Raw genomic sequence first — 20,932 nt, 5'->3', positions numbered from 1 at the left:
GCAGGGGAAGTACATAGGTAAATACAATACATGTTTAATAGCATTACCTTGTCTTTAGCAAATGAATTATTTGTACATATCAGACTCTGTGAAATATGGAGAGCAGAAAGCCCATCCTGCTTGTTCAACTGGGGAGTACCATGTCCATTTTCTGCATCCTGAAAATTTTTTTGCTTACTTGTTCTTCCTGTACATATAGGCTTAGACACCTAAACAAAAGGGAAAATTCTTAAATGCGAATGCTTTGTTTGCAATTAATAACTTAATTATGAAGTTTAGACAGCAAAATAAATAAATAAATAAATGCAACCGAGTGATTAAGTGCTTCATACCACAATTGCTTACCCTTTCTTCAATGATAGGAAGAGACAAATCAATGAATGGCTCCTTCACTGAAGAAATCTTTTAAGAAAAATAAAATTATATCAGAAACTTCTAGATGTTCTGAAGATGAAAGAGATATACAGCAGTATTTTGTTTAATTAAAATGCCACAGAAATTGGTAATCAAAATATGTTACTCACTGTAAATACCAGCTCTATGTGTGAGAAACTGTATATCTTTAACAGATGCTCTAGTTAGTAGCAGGTAGTTATGCTTCAGGGCTTGGAATCATTCAGGGGCCTACAGCCTTGGAAATTATTAAAGGCAATCTTGAAGGAAGAACTGTTCACCAGATACCAAGTACATTATGACATGAGAGTACTCACCACATCCATTATTCCTCGAGAGGACCCTCTGCTGTGGATAACTGCTGGCTGGGAACTTCTTCCTAAGAGTCCTCTCCTCAATGCAAATGTTTTTTCTCCCTAGTTTATATATTCAGGGGAAGTTGCATCTCCTACAGTACATGTCATGGTGTTGTGAAAAAGCTAGGAGAGGGGTACCCTGCTCCATGTTCTCTAGTTCTGTCCCATTAAACTCAAGAATTATTACAATCTTATTCACTGGATGCAGAAGGAGACTGTTAACAAAGCTAGTTAGCCTTTTAAGTGAATTTAGCACTCTACCTCTCCATCATCACCTCTATCCTCTGCCATTTAACCCCCGTTGCCATCTTGAATGCCTACACAGATTGCCTCTCCACCACTCATTCCAGTAACCCATTCTATTATGTCCACAACCTTCCCCATGAAGAAGTACATTCACAGATCTAGGAAGCAGCTGTTTCCAAGAATCTGATGCATACACCCTCTCCTTACCTCTTCCCTTCATGTACAGATTTACCCCTTCAATTCCCTATGGCATGATCTGGTTCTCCTGTCTCTTCTGGTCAGGAGTGAAAAAAAGTCTCAATTCTTCTACTCTCTGGTCATACCTTTCTCAGCGTCTGACACTCCCTTCTAATAGATTTACTTGCATCCTGGTTTCTTTTTCTCTGTATGGCCTCCAGGGCTGCATACAAAATTCATAATTTGGCCCAAACTGACAGTAATACTGTTTTGCATTTGGAAGCTGTCCTCCTAAGGATACACCTCAGCATTCTTTTCAGTGATGCTAGCCCTCTCACACTATTCCTGCTGGTCTGATCCATGTACAATAATATCTCTGCTCTACTCTGTTCTACTGTCAAATGTTCCACACTTCCCTCGACAGCTGATACTTGCACAGATCCTCATCATTTTTTTTGACCACTTAGACTTTCAAAGCCCTTCTACAGATTCTTAAACCCACCCACTACTGCCTAACCTATCATTTTGTCATCTACAAAGGCAGATGATCAAATCTTCCACAATCCCTCAGAAATCCATGTAAAGAGCAGAACTTGACACAGGACAAATCCATATGATACTTGGCCATTTCTCCTTATTCCTGACAACATACTACCTTTAACCATGCCACTCCTTATTCTACTATCAACATACTGCAGTCCAGTTCCTCAGTCTGAGTTCTACCACTGTAACTCACGTTTTTTCTAGTGGCAGCCTGTAAGAGACTGAGTCCAGGAAGACCAAGCCCATTGAGTCCACAAAGCCTGCTGCCAACGCAGAGAAATTTCTTAGATGTAGGTGTTTCTATAGTTAGTCATACTGACTTTAAACCCATCAGGCTGAAAAAGACCCTGGTAACTGTAACGTGCTTGCCTTGTGCCACGATCTATGATGTCACAAGGGCTCTAAGGTCTAAAACTACACAAGTATGACTATGACCTAGTAGTGGCCTGTGTGGGAATGAATGACTTGTGGCGTTCCTCCAAGAGAGACATGCACTGAGATATGAGGGAAAAATACAGTTATGTAAGTAAACTTAACATAATAGTAGATGTTAGTGATTATTGCTGCAGAAGCCTTAGCTACAGTGGATATGAAAAGTTTATACAACCCTGTTAAAATGCCAGGTTTTTGTGATATAAAAAAATGAGACCACAATAAATCATTTCAAAACTTTCCCCACCTTTAATGTGACCTATAACCCGTATCAACTGAAAAACAAACAAATCTGTTGGAGGGAAAAATGTAAAAAATAAAAAAAGTACAGTTGTGTACACTTACCATAAATGTAGATGTTCGAGTGTATTCACTGTTGTAGTCATTACATTTGGGCTATCTGCTTGCAGGTAGCCCTCAGTCGGCCTGATTAACAAAGTCTTGGGTCCTGCATTGGTTGCTGTCTCTTCTTCCATGACGTCAGGTTGTCAGGGGTATAAAACATGCAGACGACGCCATTACATCAGTTTTTCTTGCCCCAGATGTCAGGTGCCCCCCCCCTAATGGGGAGCAATTAAATATAAAAGTACAAAGCTACACCTCCAACAAAAAAGCCAATACACCAAAAAGTCTTTTAAGCATGGTAAAGGAAAGTAGAGGTATAGTCAAAAGAAGTTAGGGGGCTGGAGGGAGGGTAACCAGGACTGCAACAGTGAATACACTTGAATATCTACATTTATGGTTAAGTGTACACAACTGTACTATGTTCTTCATGTTTCACTGTTGCAGTCATTACATTTGGGTAGATTCCCAAAGCTATGGTTGGGAGGAGGAATTAAGATAGCATTAGGGCCAGCTATAAGGCCCTGCAAGACTGCAGTGGCAAAGCCAGCTCTGGATTTACAGAAAAATGGCAAATGATAATGTCTGGTGAAAGTATGTACAGAACTCCAGGTAGCAGCTTCTAGGATGTCCCTGGTAGGGACGCCTCTGAAAAATGCTGTAGAGGTAGATGCAGCCCTGGTGGAGTGAGGTCTGATCCCCTGGGGGATAGGTATTCCATGGTGCTTATAGCACAAATGAATGCAATGGCTTATCCATTTAGAAATGGTTTGCTTTGAAACAGCCTTCCCCTCTGCCCCTGCAGCAAATGCCACCAGCAGTTGTTCAGATTTCCTTTAAGGTTTAGTCCTGTCCAAGTAGAATCTAAGTTGTCTGTGCACATCTAAGGAATGCAGTATCCATTCCACTTTATTCTATGGATTGGGAAAGAAGCTTGGCAAATGAATTGACTGATTAAGAGACACACTGGAAACCACCTTGGGCATGAAGGCTGGATTGGTTCTGAGGAACACCCTGCTTGCATGAAAGATGATGAAAGGCTCCACTGCCATAAGGGCCTGTAATTCAGATACCCTTCTAGCTGAAGTGATTGCTAAAAGGAAAGCTGTTTTCAAGAAAGAAATTTTAAGTCTGCAGTAGCAGCTGGCTCGAAAGGAGGTAGATTGAGTTTCTCCAAGACAAAGTTAAGGTCCCAGGCTGGGGTTGGAGCTCTCCTGGGTGGTCTCAAATTTTTGGCCCCTCTGAGAAATTGCTTGAGCAGTGGATGAGAGAAGAGGGGAGGTTCTGTGTTATAATGAGCTGAAATGGCTGAGGCGTGGATTTTAATGGAAGAAAAAGAGAGGCCCTTGTGAAGCATCTCAGTTAAGTATTGTAAAATCTGAGGTAAATTGGGCGCTGCTGTGCTCATCCCTTGAGATTGGTTCCAAGCACAGAATCTTTTCTATTTTTCCGCATAAGATTTTTTTAGTACTAGGCCTCCTTGCCTCTAAAATTATATCCATCACAGGTTTGCTGAGGGATGGTAACGGAGAGATTAAGTAATTAGCCAGGCTGCAAGGTTCAGTGTTAGAAGCTGAGGGTGCAGAATCTGGTTCTCCTGCTGAGACAGCAGGGAAGGAGTCTGAGGTAGGTGCTATGGAGATAACCATGACACACTGCGCAGGAGGGGGTACCAGTGTTGGTGCGGCCAGTCTGGAGCAATCAAAATCATCCTTGGTTTGTCCTGTTTGATTTTTAGTAGTACTTTGGAGAGCAGAGGCAGAAGGGGGAAGGCATAGACTGATAGATTTTTCCAGCTGAAGGACAGAGCATCCAACTTCCAGGCTTGTTTGTGGGGAGTCCTTTTGCAAAATTTGGCCAATTGGTAGTTCTGGGGAGAGGCAAACAGGTTTATATCTGGGCTACCCCATTTGCTTGTCAGCATGTTGAAAATCCTTGGTTCCAGTTTCCACTCGGGTGGGTACATGAGGTTTCTGCTTAGTCCGTCTGCCAGTGTATTTAATTTTCCTGGCAGGAATTGAGCTTGTAGGTGCACTTGGTAGCTCAAGGCTGTGTTCCACAATGCCATGGCTAGTCTGCAGAGGGGGTAAGAATGTGTACCCCCCTGCTTGTTTATATACCACATAACAGTGGTGTTGTCCATCTTTACCATTAGTTGTCCTGGAAGAATGTGGTCCTTGAAGGCTGTCAGAACATTCTGTACAGCTAACATTTCTTTTTGATTGATATACAGGTGCATTTGACTTGGGTTCCTTTTGCCCTGAATGCAATTCCGTGCCACGTGACCCCCCCCATGCATAGTCTGATGCGTCTGCTGTTAGGGTTTGGGCGGCAGGTCGTGGTGTGAAAGGTAGTCCCTTGTTTTGGTGGCAGGCCTCTGCCCACCAAAGTAACTCTAGGCATAGGCAAGGTATGATAGGAATCATTGTTTCTAGGTCTTGAGAATGTTGACACCTTAGGCTTTTTAGATACCACTGTAGTTTCCTCATATGCCGTCTTGCATATGGAATTAGAAGACTGCAGGAGACCATGAACCCCAAGGCTTGCAGTATTTGTCTTGCAGATTGCAGGGATTTTGTGGCCACTTGTTTGAAGTAGGTTGTCAAATGAATTTGTTTCTCTGGTGTGAGGTAAGCTATCTGGGAAGTTGTATTCAAGCTTGCTCCCAGGAATATAATTTGTTGACAGGGTACCAGGTGTGATTTCTTTTTGCAAGAGGATCAAAGGGCTCAAACAAATGCCATATGCTGCCCGGTTAAAGAAACTCCAGCTCTACTCAGTGGCATACCGCCTGCTCAGAGGCGATCTGTGCCTGACGTATAAAGCCATGTCCAACCCGGAATTAATGGACATGCTGCACCTCAGAAAATCCAAATCCCATCGAGCTACGCGCTCGAGAGACTTGAACCTCAGTACTGAAATAAATAGGACATGCTGGAGGGACAGATTCATAACCCAGAGGCTCCCTTCACTCTGGAATAAATCCCAGTCCGAGTCCCTCATTGACTCTCCAAGAGTAATCTTGATGAGTGGATGGGAAATTGTAGGTTTACCCTGGGTATCACTTCTGTGTCACTGTTAGACAGAGGCAGAGTATACTCACCTCGAAAAAGGGCATAGCAAAATTCATTTAAAATGGGTGGTGAAAGCCAAACACATTCTGGCTAGGCTTATAAATGCCCTAGGGCAGATAGCCTAGTATGAACCTATGAACCTATGGTGTACCTCAGACAAGTTAGAACCCTTTGTACAAAGGCCAGATGATTCAAAAGTATGTGCTGGCTTTCTTCCTGAATTAGACAATCATCCAGGTATGGGTATATTTGAATATTTCTTTGCCTGCAAAATGCAATAACTGGAGCCAGGCACTTTGTGAATACCCTGGGTGCAGTAGATAAGCCAAAGGGCAGTGCAGAGAACTGATAGTTTGTGTAGCCTGCTTTGAAGCGTAGGTATCTTCTGCAAGATTCCCTGATTGGGAAGTGCAGGTATGCTTCTTTTAAATCTAGTGTTGCCAACCAGGCATCTTTGCCTAGCATAGGAAGTAATTGGTGAAGAGTCAGCATCTTGAATTTTGGAATCTCCAAAAAGGTGTTTAGAGTAGACAGGTCCAGGATAGAATGCCATGAATTGCCTTTTCTGGGTACCATGAAAAGTCTCGAGTAGAAACCTTGTCCCTTTTCCGCTTCTGGTACCAGCTGAATAGCCCCCATGCTTATGAGAGAAAGTACTTGTTTTTGGGCCTCTGCCCACTGATTTGGGAGTAGGTCCGGCCACCCGCTTGGTGTTGGCAACATGTGGAAGTTAAATCTTTATCCCGGGGACACTATATTTAAAACCCATTTGTCCTGGGTAATGAGTTCCCAATTCTTTGCTTGAAGAGCAATCTTTCCCCCCAAAGGGGCAGTCAGTTGATAAGTGCTTGGAAATTTTAAAAGGAAGTCATTGAGATAGTTTACCATAGGAGGGAGTCTTATTCCCAGATTTGGAAGTGGAGGCTTCCCACTGCTTAGTTCTGTGTGTCCCCTGGGATTGAAACATGGGGTTTTTGCTGTGTCTGGGTTTGGATTGAGAAGACTTGGAAGGGGCTGGAAAGGACCAATTGTTAGAAGGCCAGTGCCTACTAAATCTAGGAGGCTAAACTTGTAAAAAATCAGTTTGCAAAGATTTAGCTTTATCTTCCATCTTTTTAAGAACTTCCTCAGCCTTGTTGCCAAACAGGCAGTCCTGATTTAAAGGAGCATCCAACAATTTAGCTTTAACATGATCTGGCAAAGATTGCTCCTTAAGCCAAGCATGCCTTCTGAGCACAGACCCAGTAACAGCCACCCTTGCAAGAGGCCTCTAATGAATCAAAACCACATTGCAAAGTATGTTTTCCAACTTGTTCAGCAGAATGCATTAAATCATGTAATTCTTTATTTTCCACACAGTCAGGAATCAACATAATTTTCTGTTTAAGCAGTCCAATAACATGTTGCTGATACTTTTACATACGAAACTGGCAGTTTAAAGCCCTAATGGCCAAGGTTGCAGAAGTGTAAACCTTCTTACCCCGTCTATCCAGCGCCCTGGAATCTCTGTTAGAAGGGGTGTGATTTTTAGCAGTAGAAGCTTTAATGCCCTTGGGCCCCTGTGAAATAGTCTCTGGATCTGCAATAGGATTTTTAAAAAGGAACTTGTGGGACTCAGGGACCCTGTAGTATCTGTCAGGTTTTCTGGGAGCAGGAGGCAGGGAATCAGGGGCCCAACTAGTTTCCGAAAAAGCATCATCAACGATGTCTAGTACAGGAGGAATAGCTAAAGACCTATGCTGAGGTAGGAGAAGGAAATCCCTAAGCCTCTTTTTTGAATCTGAAAAATCCTGGCTTTCCCAGTGGAAATGCTCCCTTAGAATATGTAAGGTTTCCCCAAAAGAAAAATCCTCAGGAGGGGAAGTAGAGGGAATGTAGTCCTCTGCATCAGAATCTTCATAAGTAGAAAAGGGCAAATCCAGATCATCAAAAGAATCAGACACAACAGAATCCTAATCAGAAGATTCATATTCAACTTCCATCCTAGGCCTCTTAGAAGGGAGGGGTGGCTACCTCTGATTAGAGTTATTAGATCTTCAGCCATTCTTATAATTTGTTTTTTAGGCATAGAGGCCTGAGCATGTGGCCTGGGCATCATTTTTTTAGGCATGGATCGAGATTTAGGCCCAAGTAAAGAAGGAGGCGTCGGTTTAAAATGCAACTCCATAGGCCTGAATACACCCTCAGAAGCCGGTGCCTGCACAGCGCCACCAGACCAATCCAAGGTAGAGACATCTGCAATTTCCATAGTTTAAGCATCTCGCAGCATACCAGACTCCGAATGGGTCTCAGTAGAGGCCTGCAAATCAAACGTAGCGGGTATCAGGAGCTGCAAAAGTGCCTCACTGAGTAACGGCGAACTGGCGACTGGCTTAGGAGAAGCAACGTTGGCAGTTTTGGACTTCGATGGCCTGTCTCTGTCTTTATCTTTGCTTTTTTTCGGAATCCCGGTAGCTGGAAGGCTAACCGACGACATTTCTGGATAATTAAACTGAGAACCGAAATACTTAGAGGCGAAAATATACAGATGACAGATAGTGCGCTGATTAAATAAAGCACATAAACTGACAGCAAGGTACCTCGTGGTCAGGGCTTAGGCAATGAATACAGTATGAATGAAAATCTTTATGAGGTATTTACTTTCCACAAATAATGCAATTATTAACTTTTACTGGCATCAGTAAAGAGCAAGAAAAAGTTTCCCCAGTGGGGTACTTAGCTTTAGTTGAAGACTTTGGTTCTGAAAACGAAAATTTCAGAAGTCGGCTGACCAGCACTTGCAAACTGCGTTTGATTCGGGCACCGCACGGCAAGAAAGACTGATGTAATGGCATCGGCTGCATGTTTTATACCCCTGACGACCTGACGTCATGGAAGAAGGGACAGGAACCGACGCAGGACCCAAGACTTTGTTAATCAGGCCGAATGAGGGCTACCTGCAAGCAGATAACCCAAATGTAATGACTGCAACAGTGAAACACAAAGAACATCATACAATAAACTGGTTGCATGTGTGTACACACCCTTAAACTAATATTTTGTTTAACCACCTTTGATTTAATTAAAGCATTCAGTCTTCTTGGGTAGGAGTCCATCAGCATGGCACATCTTGACTTGGCAATATTTGCCCACTATTCCTTGCAAAAGCACTCCAAATCTGTCAGATTGCGAGAGCAACTCTTGTGCACAGCCATCTTCAGGTCATCCCACAGATTTTCTATTGAATTTAGGTCTGGGCTGTGGCTGGGCCATTCGAAAACTTTAATTTTCTTCTGGTGAAGCCATTCTTTTGTTGATTTGGATGTATGCTTGAGGTCACTGTTGTGTTGAAAGGTGAAATTCCTGTTCAGCTTTCTAGCAGATGGCTGAAGGTTTTGGGCCAAAAGTGACTGGTATTTGGAACTGTTCATAATACCCACCACCTTGACTAAAGGCCCAGTTCCAGCTGAAGAAAAGCAACCCCAAAGCATGATACCGCCACCACCATGCTTCACCACAGGGATGGTGTTCTTCTGGTGATGCAAAGTGTTTTTTTACACCAAACATACATTTTGGAATTGTGGACAAAAAGTTCAACCTTGGTCTCATCAGACCATAACATATTTTCTCACATGCTTTTGGGAAACGTGATGTAATGTTTTGCAAATGTTAGCTGGGCCTTGATGTTTTCCTGTGTAAGAAAAGGCTTACATCTTGCAACCCTACCTCACAGGCCAGACATATGGAGAATACTTGCCAGAAATTCCTGCAGCTCCTTCAGTGTTGCTGTAGGTCTCTTGGCAGCCTCCCTGACCAGTTTTCATCTTATCTTTTCATCAATTTTGGAGAGACGTCCAGTTCTTTGCAATGTCACTGTTGTCCCACATTTCCTCCACTTTTTGATGACTGTCTTCACTGTGTTCCACAGTATATCCAATGCTGTAGAAATTTTTTTGTTCCCTTCTCCTAACTGATACCTTTCAACAATTAAATCCCTTTGATGCTTTATAAGTTCTCTGCAATCCATGGGTTTTGCTGAACCAGGCAACTGAGTAAATGTCAGGAAAATCCTGCTGTGACAGCTGAACTTTATTCGGGGGTAATCAGAGTCTCTTTAATTGACTGCAGGTGTGTATCTAAGAAGACTGAATGCTGTAACTAAAGCAAAAGGTGCTTCAACAAAGTATTAGTTTAAGGGTGTGCACACTTATGCAACCTGCTTATTGTATGTTCTTTATTTTTTTTATATTTTTTCCCCTAATAGATTTGTTTGCTTTTCAATTAAATTGTACAGGATATAGGTCACATTAAAGGTGGGAAACGTGTTGAAATGATTTATTGTGGTCTCATTTTTTTTTTATATCACAAAAATCTGGCATTTTAACAGGGGTATGTACACTTTTTATATCCACTGTCGTCTTCTTTTGGCTTTTCCCAGTTAGGGGTTGCCACAGCATATCACCTGTCTGCTCGTGATTGGCAGTGGAGTTTTTACGGTGTCGAGTTGCCAGCCCGGCATCCAACCTTCCACAGAAGGCACACACATGCACACACTCACACTTAGGGCCAATTTAGACAGTCCAATCCACCTACAGCATGTCTTTGGGATGTGGGAGAAAACCAGAGCACCCAGAGGAAACCCACGTGACCACAGGGAGGACATGCAGACTCCAAATAGAAGGCACCCCAGCCGAGGATCGAACCGGAGAACCTGTTGCTGTACTTTTTATATCCACTGTATATGGGGTTATATGCAAGATAGGATACAACACCTGGCCAGCTTCCAAAGCTTTAGGGCACCTTCCACACAACTAAACTGCCAGTCAGCTTGAGTTGAGCTGACTAAAAAGACAGGTATTGGCACCAAGCCTTTCAGAGCTTTCACACCAACAGAGAGAGGGAGGCTGAGTCCTAAAAGGCAATGATAGGAACACCAGAATAACAAAAAAATAAATGTCCACACCCTGGCATTAACAACACACAAAAAACAGAAGGGGGAAAGTAGGAGTGGCTACTACAGGAGTAAGGCTTCGAGCATCTACTGTTACGGCAAGTGTATTTATACAACTGCACTGTCTATTCTCCATAATAACCACTGCTGCAGTAGCCTTAGCAATATGGGTAGATTACCCTAGCTTACTACATTTGGGAGGCAGAAGAGGAAGGGTCCATGAGCTACCAGAGAATGCTCCTAGCAAAGCCTAATCTAGACATACAGAAGGAATCAAGCTTATAATGCTTTGTAAAACTACACACAAGGGTCCAAGTTACAGTTTCTAGAGTACTTCTAGAATACAAACCTTTCTAAAAAGCCACAGATGAAGCCAAGGCCCTTGGTAGAATGGACCTTGATGCTAGCCGTAATAGTTTTGTTGTGGTGAGTATAACAAAGGGTATTAAATATCCTTAGACAACCCTTTGGAAATGTCTTTCCTGTTTTGACACAGGTTGTCCCTTTCTTCTTAACTTCATACGAAATGAGTAATTGAAGCAAAGTCCTGAAAGATTTATTTCTGTCAAGATAGTATCTGAGCTGTCTATGGGCATCCAAGGTATTGTGAGTCTTTTCTCCCTCATTTTTGACTTCAGGAAAGAAAACTGGGAGATGGATAGTTTGGCTTAAAGTAAACTTGGATCCCGCTTTAGGCATAAAATGAGGATTGTTCTCAAATTCTTACTGTGTGGAAAATGAGATAGGGTTGACTGGCCATAAGATCTTGTGATTCAGATATCTTTCTTGCAGAGGTGAGAGCAATCAGTAAAACTGTTTTCCAAGTTAATGATCTCAGGCCAACCAGTTTGGCCATTTCAAATGGAGGAAGTGTTAGTTTCTCTAACAAAAAATTAAGATCCTAAGGAGGGGTCACTCATTTTCTTGGAAGCCTCTTACTGAAAGCCCCTTTCAAAAAGAGTTTATAGGTTCATAGGTAGGTACTAGGCTATTGGCCCTAGGGCCTATATAAGCCTTGCCAAAACATGTACCCTGGCTTTCGCCACCCAAGAAAATTATTTTCCTGTGCCCCTGTCGAGCAGAGCCACAGAAGTGACCCCTGGGGTGAATTTCCCATTTCCCATCCAATCATCAAGATTTTTCTTGAAGAGTGCTAATGAGGAGCTCTGTTTGACATAGATAGGGAGCCTGTTCCAGAGTATGGGAAGTCTCTGGGACAGGAATCTATCCCTCCAGCATGTTCTGTTTATTGTGGTGACAAGGTTTAGGTCTCTAGAGCATGTAGCTCGGAGGGATTGGGATTTCTTTAAGTGGAGCATGTCCAACAGCTCTGGGTTTGACATAGCTTTGTATGTTAGGCAGAGATCGCCCCTGAGTAGGCGATATGCGATGGAGTAAAGCTGTAGTTTTTTGAGAAGGTCTGCGTAGGGCATCTGTTTGAAGCCAATAATCCTCTTTGTGAGGTATTTCTGTGGTCTTTCCAGTTGTTGTAGATGTTTTGTGAGGTACATACCAAATGGGGCGTTGTACTCTATAATGGGTCTAATGAGTGACGAGTAGAGGGGAAAAATGACCTCTTTTTTCTGGATGAGAATCCTTTTGTGATGAGATGAGCCACGTAGAAGGATTTCCTGACCATTGTGGCGATGTGATTATCAAAGGAGAGACTACTGTCCACCTGTGTCCCAAGGTCTCATCACATTTTCGGCATTAAGTAGACTACCAGCTATGTGGTAGTTCATGGGTACAGAGTTTTTACCAAAGGGGATGACAATACACTTTTTGGCATTGAGCTTCAGGCCATGGCTTTGACACCATGTATCTGTCTCAGTGAGGCCCTTTTGTAGTTTGTCCACATCATTAGGAGTTTAGATTATGGCTCCTAGTTTGCAGTCATCTGCAAACTTTGTTAGCCAAAGACCTTCTGTGTTAGCCTGCACTTCAGAGAAGGAGACACCAGAGAGGACCCAGGACTGAACCCTGTAGTACTCCACTTGTCACTGGTCTGAAGTCGGACATGGAATCCGCTACTTTCACAGTGTGGTTTCTGTCCATGAGCCAGTTGGCAACCCATCTTGTGGCATAGGGATTTATACCTAGTTTAGTGAGCTTATCTACAATTCCAGAGTGGAGGATGGTGTAGAAAGCCTTGGCGAGATCTAGATAAGCTGTGTGAACCATTTTACCTTCATCCATGGCTTTGGTGACTGACATGAGAACACATTGAAAGAGGAGGAAACACGGGCAGACGTGCTGAAATGGCCAATAAATGAATGTAGACGGATGATTAAGAAAGCCATAGTATAGTAACGCACACAAATATTGTAAACCCAGAGAACAACTAGCCTCAAATGGGTGCTGGTTATGTTGGCACCAATTAGAAAAACTTTTCCATTTACTAATATAACTTTCTAGTAACAGGCTTTCTTCGTCTCCATTACTAGTTGCTGCACATGCCGTACAGTAAAGATGTGCCTAAAGGGAATTAAGACCCTATCATACAAGCAGTCAACTGAAGATGATTCAAGTCTCAGTGTACCAAATACCTCTGTTGTTATGTGAGTAGATCCAGTCTGTGAGGAAGGTTGTGGTAATTGCCCCTGGCCATTTCCAAAAGAAGAGAGAACCATGGTTAACTGGGCCAGAAAGGAATCAACACAAACATCTTGGGAGTATTCTTTCTGAATTTTCACAAATACGCTGGATATCCCATTGTTGAAAAGAGGAGGCAAAAGGTATAAATCAGAAACTCCCCACAGAGGAATCAAATCTTGGCAGACCCCCCTGATCTAGTTTCCATTCGTGAGGGTCTGTCCTTGTCCTGCTCAGCATGTCTACCACACAATTTTGCTCCGAGAGAATGTAGGATGCCTGTACAGTGAGACTGTGCTATGAAGGTATACCCCACGTGAACATGGCTAGTCTGCAAAGGTGGTATAACCTGGTAGCCCCCCCTTGCTTGTTGATGTACCACGTTTGTGGTACTGTCTGTACCAACTCTGAAGAGGCCCCAGGGACCAAAGATGCTTCAGAGAAATGAGTGCCTTGATTAGAGAAAGCACCAATTTTATATTTGTGCTTGCATCTGTCCTTGATGTCCCACACACCTTGCACTTTTAACCCTTCTGAAACAGTTTCCCAAGCAAAAAGTCTGAAGCATCTGTGGTGACTGCTTTGGAGCAGGGAGAAAGAAGGGGAGACCTGGCTTTAAGGATATTTGTTGTCTCCACCAAGTGATTTCTCTTCTGACAATCCCCTGCACTAGGATTTGAAAAGACAAAGGATGTTGATGCAGGGACCAGAGAGACTTCAGATACCATTATATCTTTCTCATGTGGAGTCTTGTCAGGGATATCATGAGATTCAGATGCCACAAGACCCAAAATACTGAGATATTCTCAAGCAGTGTCCAAAGTCCAAGCAGAAAACCTTAGAAATAGATGCAGATAAGGATAAGAAAATCTCTGAACTGAAGTGTCTAGCTAACAACCCAGGAGCACAATCATGTTTGATGGAGTCAAAAGAGACGTTTGAATGTTCTCTTGGAATCCCAGCTTGTGTAAGAGACCTCTCATCCAAGTGAGAAATTCCTGATACTTTGCAAAAGACTCTGCAAAGAAACAAGTCACACTAAATATGGAAAAATGGGGATACGCTGTAGCCTGCAGTAAGTTATAACTGTAGCTGGACACTGTGAACACCCTTGAAGCAGTGGATAGTCTAAAGGGTAAGGCAGAGGACTGATAATGTGATTCATGCACACAAAACCTTAAGAAATACCCAAATTCTGGATGAATAGGGATATGATAAGCAAATTTTTAATCTAGTACTACATGGAAACTTGAATGAGGAAGAAGAGGTAACAGGCTGTGAAGTGACATCATTTTGAATTTGGGTGCTATCACAAACAGATTTAGAAAAGAAGATCTAGAACTGGCTTCCAAACACTTTCTTTGGCACAAAAAATATCCTTCTATAAAAACCTTTCCCAGCCTAAGAAGGGGAGACTGGTTCTTTCACTCCTTGGAACAGCATATGATGAAGGACAGGTGGAACTAACAGAGTCTGGTCTAGTGGATGAAGAAATTACCCCCTGGAAAAGAGGAGTTTCCTCACAATGCCATCTGTAACCCTGCTGAATGAAATTCAGAATATATTTGTCTAAAACTATCTGGTGGCAAAGAAAACAGTGGAGATTCAGACTTTCTGGAAAAAAAAAAACAGAACTGCCAGGATGGGAGCGGGGACAATGTCTGTCCTTGGTTTTGAAGGTTCCAGAATTCTTTTAGTAACTCCCTTACCATTTCTTCTTAAACATCCCTTTGCCTGCATTTTTTTTGCTAAAATTGGATAAGAGGTTAAGAATACCTTTGAAAATTTGGAAAAGGAGGGCTGAAAAATCTTAGAGATTTCCTGAATCAACTTACCCTTTCGTCTCACTTTTTGATCACCTCTGCACCAGAGGAGCCAAAAACTAAACCCCTATCTGAAAGAGAACTTAAAATCTCATTTTCAAACATAATCTGAGAGGTTCTAAGAATGCAGCTAGGCAAACCTCCTCAAAACAGTACCTGTGGCTGCAGCCCTGGAAAAAGTATCACTTGACTCATAAACACACTACAAACGATGAGTAGTGGTGTGTACAACTGAAGAAACTAAATTACTTAAAACAGACAATTCCTCTCAAAAAAAACTGCAGACGCAACATTATTCATTCTTTCAAAATTAGTCAGAACACACTAACATATAAGCCTGACAATTCAAAATTCTGAAAATCAAAGCTGTAGAAGCATATACATCTTTCCCATACTTATCAGTCATCTTCTCACCCTTACCAGAAAGAATATGATTGGAAATTAAGTAAAATGCTTAGCAGCAGTAGGAATAAATAAAGGTATAGCTGCTGAGTCAAGTTTGGGAAGAATGTATAAAAAACTGAAAAGACTGAGGAACGTTATACATTCTATCTGCCTTTTTAGGGGCAGACGGCTGACAATACGGGAGAATGCAGACAGTAACACACATATATTTTCCAAAATTGATAGAAATGTAGGAATGGGTGAAGGTTCTGGAAATTCCTTCTCTAAAAGCTTATAGTATTTTCTCAGGGACTGGGAAATCTCAGTGTTCTCTCTCTGGGTCAGGTTTCGGAAGAGTGTATGAAAACATAAAAACTGAGGAACTTTATACATCCTATCTGCCTTTTTAGGAACAGATGGCTGACTATAAGTAAAATTTTGCAGACGGTAATGCACACATCTTCCAAAATTGACAGAACTTTAGGAATGGGTGAAGGTCCTGGAAATTCGCAGATCGTAATGCACACATCTTCCAAAATTGACAGAACTATAGGAATGGCTGAAGGTCTTGAAAATTCCTTCTGTAACAGCTCAAAATAATTTCTCATGGTCTGGGAAACCTCAGTATTCTCCCACTGAAAACACTGGCACATTCCGGAGATAGTCTCAGAGAAAAAGAAACCCCTACAGGGAGAATCAGAAACAGAGCTTTCCTCAGAGTCCAAGTCAGAAATCTGAAAAGAAAATCCTGTATCTGTCTCTTCCTCTTCCTATCCAGATTCAGAATACTGAATCTCTACAGGAAAAGAAGTGTCCCTTTTCCTTTTACCAAAAACTACTTGGATTAATAGCCTGAATTAAACCCTGAGCCAGACCCAGTAAAGTAGTCCTGTTTAAGGAAATTTGAGGAGGAACAGATACGTGTTTAGTTTCCTGTTTCTTTTTGACATAAAAATGGGGTCAAGAGTGTTATTAATTGCAACAGCAGTTTCTCCAGGGATGAGCACAAATTTCTGAAAAACAGAGAAGCCTTCAATGTTCCTTTTCCCAGGACCAACAAGACTGTCTCTCTCTTGCTCACTGAGAGGAACCGAACAGCAATAGAGGACATGGCTAACCTCTGGTTCATAGTGGCTGTAGGTGCTACACTATGGGGGACCCAGCATAAAATATGAGTGGTTTGAAGTACAACAAATAATCACAGCAGAGTCACTCACCTGTGTCTGAAGCAAACTGCTAGCCTGCTGTTGTGGCATAGGCCATTTGGTTAACTTGGTCTTTTTGTGGCTATAAGAAGGAACAACCATGGAACCAGCAGTTTTTTCCATTGTCAAGCTAAAAATGGTGCCTCTTTTCAAGGGATAACAAGCAGCAAAAGCTGGTACAAAGGAAGTCTCAAAATGTCACTTTTTCATATAAAAATGAAGTAAAAAGCACTTAAACACTTTCCCAGCCACCAAAAGTAAAATAAACATAATTTCTCCACAGAAAAAATGGTTTTCAATTAAATTAAACAACTTTTAGACAGACAAAAAAAGTGTTTTTGTTTAAAACAACTTAGTTTTGTGACAGTCCGTTAAAACACAAAATCCTAGCTTTAAAATAACTTTCCTGAATACGGAAATATTAATAATCAAACATTTTTTTTCCCCTAGCAAAGGAACAGCACAAGCTGATCGTTGATTCTCAAAAGCCTCAGAGGAGCATACTCTGGTGACTTGGCACACAAACCTGTCTTTTTAGTCAGCTCAGCTTGAGCTGAATGATGGTTTGGGTGCATGGAAGGTGTCTGAAGTTTTAGAAGATGGTCTGCTATTATATCCTATACAGGACATAATTCCATACAGCTAAGGCTAAGGCAGCAGTGATCAATATGACTCTCTTGTCTACGAAAAAAGCAGTTACCAGAAAATGGAAATCTAACCCAACTGTATTTGAAGTGCTGATTATTATAAGAGAGATAAAAGAACTAGAGCAGAGATCTTTAGAAAAAGAAAGGGGAAAACTGCATAGTAATAAATGGAAATTGTAAGAACAACATATGCAGAATAATGCTCAGGAGGAAGAAAAGTAAAGTTTAATGGAGTGATGTTAATTACAAAAAAATAAAAAAATATGTGATGCATAATGTATGTAAATGGAAAAATGTTATTTTTTTTGAATGCATGTTTGCCTGTGTCGTAAGTGATAACTTAATAAAGGTGTTTAAAAATATGACAAACATCTTACTGTGCATGTTTCAGGGGGAAGATACTGGTCTTGACTGGTATCTTGCCTTCATCAAGAATGATGCCTAGCTACCAAGATAAGATAATTGGCTAAGTAGCTGGTGTCATTATAAGGGGGGGGGTCCAGTATGTATCAGCCTGAGATAACATGGTAAACAAAGATTCCTGCTTCACTGGGGATGGCTTACACCTCTCATGCCAAAGCTTCATATCGGCTAAAGCATTTGCTGCCCTTATAGTGCCTTTTTTACGCAAAGTCTCCATACTAAACATTCTTACATAGCAAAATCTCAAACTCAAATTCGGACGTCATCATGGTGGCACTAGTCAGTTCTCAGAACCTACACAGCAAGATGCCAGAAATTGAGGTGGAAGAAAAACTTTGTATAGTGAACTTGGGCAGCTGACAGATGGTACAAGGTTGGGGGTTTAAAATGGCTATAGCCAAGCCTAAGGCTGATACAAAACTGCAAAACATGGGAGCAGCCTGGTAAGATCTTGCTACACCTTGGAGAAAAATGACACTTACCATATGTCAATTGGGGAGCTGCTTGATAGCAATACAAAAAGTAGCATTCTTAAGAAAACATTGGCCACAAGCACAACAGTTATAGCCTGAGGTGATCCAGAGGTTGGACTAGTGTACAGCCAAATGCATCACAGCAAAGAGGATTAGATGCACAACTAATGCCACCACACACAAACTCCTGGCAGAGATGGAGGCAGGGATTTTACTTACCACACTCCAACATTAAGACTGAATGAGCAGCAATGTAACATGTTGAGGGGGCTCATTTTGTCATTTAAAGGGATGGCAGTTTTTATGGAGCCTAAAAGGCAGGGTACAAAGTGGGTAACAAGATGTACTTGATGAAAATGGGGATTCTTCTCCAATCCCCTTCAGTGGTAGAATACAGGACTGGCAAGGGAGACCCAGGTAAATGATACATGGAGGGTTTAAGACTGTCTATTTGGGCCTTCCACAGAGCGAGTAGCCACAGAGAAGTGTGTACAACTTATTAGAAAGTTCTCCCTTGACAGATTCTAATTCGGGTCTATGTGTGAACTGTATGGAAATGATATAGGTAACAATGCACCCTTGATGTGATGGTAAATGAGACCAGATGTCAACAGCACAGCCACAGACGCAAAACAAGGTTTCCCAGAATATCCTGACTTTCTGCATATCTTCTGAACTTAAATTAACAAGGAATCTGGCAATAAAAATATGTCTGTGGCCATTTAACTCTAAAGATGTCATCTGTGTTTGCATTATATGACAACTATTGGCAAAGGCTGAAGTGCAGTAGAGGTAATGGAAAGGCAATGGTAGAAGCAATACATAAAACATTGCTTGTCAAAAGGTTAAAATGAATGAAAAGGAAATTAAGGTTTTCTGTTTTAGTGTTGATAGAGGGGGAAAGCTATGCCCAGTCTCAGACAAATACCCACAACAAAATAAGAAACAAGTGAGATAGCCAAAAATGAGACAATGAATAGTACAGACCACATAGGAAGAGAGACAGAATAATTTCTAAGGTGCTCACAATGTACAACTGCTGTGGGAAGAAAATGATGTAGTATCTACAGGAGAATGGGGGGCTTCAAGGTAGATTAAGGGACCTAGAGATGGCAGTGTGCAGAGAAAGAACAGAGCAAGAGTGGACAGGAAGAGGAAAAGAAAACAGGAGTTCATAAAAAGGGATACCTTGGAGGATTTTATGAGGGATCTCAGCTTCTTACTGAGGCTGACCATGGAGTTCCTCCAATCATGAGATTTTACTCTTTTTTTGCAACAGTTTCTTTCTTCTGTTGTAGAGTTTGTTTATAGCAGGGGACAACCAGATTGGCTTCCTTTTTTTGGAGGATAGCATCTTGGTTCTGTTAGGGATTGCACGATCCATGCACTCGTGTAAGTGCTTATAAAGTGCAATTGTATAAGATTCAGCAGTCGTACTTCTATTGTCCGTCAGTATGGGTGTCGTGAAGTTTGCCACTTCTGTCTTAAGAAGTTGGCTTTGGAGACATTTTTTTACGGTGGTTCCCTAATGGGGGGGGGATGTGGATGTCTAGGGTGATTTGCTTGTGGTTGGATTTGACCAACGAGGAATTGACCTCTGGTGTGGAACACCGGTTGCCCATGTTGGTAATGACCAGGTCTAGAATATTGCTGCCCCTGGTGGGGGTATGGATAAGTTGATCCAAGGCGTTGGAATTTATGAATTCCAGAAAACATTGAGCACAAGAGTTGGCACATGACTAGTTTTCCCAGTTAATGGTGGGGTAGCTGAAATCACCCATTATTAGGGTGTTAGGTTGTACCCTAATATTTTCCAGTGTATCAAGAAATGAGGAGTGGGAATCCTGGGGCATGGTGGGGGATCTGTAGCAAGCTACAATTTGGATTGTGGTCTTGCCCAGAATAAGTTGCACTTGGACAATCTCGAGCGCATTATGCTGAGCAACTAGCCTGGAGGTGTGGATATCCTTAATGAATATGGACACACCTTCGCCTTTAGTGCTTTGGTCCAGGTTAGGTGGCCAAAAGGTGTGGTATGAAATTATAGCCTGGTAATGCAGGGGTGCTCTCTGGAGCCTTGAACGAGGTCTATGTCACTGCACAGATGTCGATATCTCCATTTTAAGGAGTGCCTCAAGTGAGTGCATTTTGAGGTTTAGACTTCTAGCATTAAGTAGCATTACCCTCAGATTTTGCTTGCTTGCACCTGTTATGGTGGTGAATCTGTCATATGAATCTTGCCTAAAAAAGGCACTACGGGGGTGGCAAGAGCCTTAGCCAGTATCCGGAATCCCAAGGGTGACAGGTGCAGGCCATCTCTAGCAAAGCATCGTGGTTTGTCGATCATGTCATCCCAGGCAGACAGATACTGGATCCCCTTAGAATGACACCAGAAGCTTAGCCAATTGTTGAAGTCAATCACTTTGTCCTTGTACTGCGGTATCATTCTGGGTGATGGCAGGATGCTACTCAGGGCTAGGGTCATACCTGCCTCAGCTACAAGATCGGACAGCTCCTCCATGTCTCTTTTCATGTAGTCCAGGGAGGTATGTCTCAGGTCATTCAATCCAACATGGACAATGACAGAGTCATATTTGTACTTGTCATGGAGTGACCTGAGTGCATGCGTTATGTGGCGGATCCTGGCACCTGAAAGGCAGTTGACAGTAACTTTCTCCTTGTTTAGCCTGGTGAGTGGAACATCAGTGTGCCTGACTATAGAGTCACCTATGACTAGAGTGTTGGGTACATTGTTATGCCTTACGGGCTTTGGTTGAGTGGCACACTGAGTTTGTGGGCTATGTGTCATTTGGATTGTATTGGGGGGTGGAGGTTGCTTGCGTTTCTGCTTTGGAGGTCCCTGTTGCTTCGGTAGATTTTTTTTGAGAGCCT

General features: G+C 42.2%; 1 protein-coding gene across 3 annotated transcripts in view; it reads right to left on the bottom strand.

Moving 5' to 3' along the window:
- The window catches only part of USP45 (ubiquitin specific peptidase 45), a 2,611,314-nt gene that overhangs the window by 413,897 nt on the left and 2,176,485 nt on the right, over window positions 1–20,932 (bottom strand). For 2 of the 3 annotated variants that reach the window (XM_044065103.1, XM_044065112.1), the window contains exons 12-13: window positions 346–402; window positions 48–209 (exon numbers count right to left, since the gene is read on the bottom strand). The exons of the other annotated variant lie outside the window; for it this stretch is intronic. In XM_044065103.1, coding sequence (XP_043921038.1) covers window positions 48–209; window positions 346–402 — 219 coding nt within the window. The remainder of the gene's footprint in view (window positions 1–47; window positions 210–345; window positions 403–20,932) is intronic. 3 annotated transcript variants of the gene reach the window in all.

This window comes from Protopterus annectens, chromosome 1.part0, assembly GCF_019279795.1.
Source record: "Protopterus annectens isolate FY-2018-M chromosome 1.part0, PAN1.0, whole genome shotgun sequence".
Classification (NCBI taxonomy): domain Eukaryota; kingdom Metazoa; phylum Chordata; order Ceratodontiformes; family Protopteridae; genus Protopterus; species Protopterus annectens.
The sequence above is the reverse complement of the archived record's forward strand: the minus strand, read 5'-3'. Positions and strand labels throughout refer to the sequence as shown.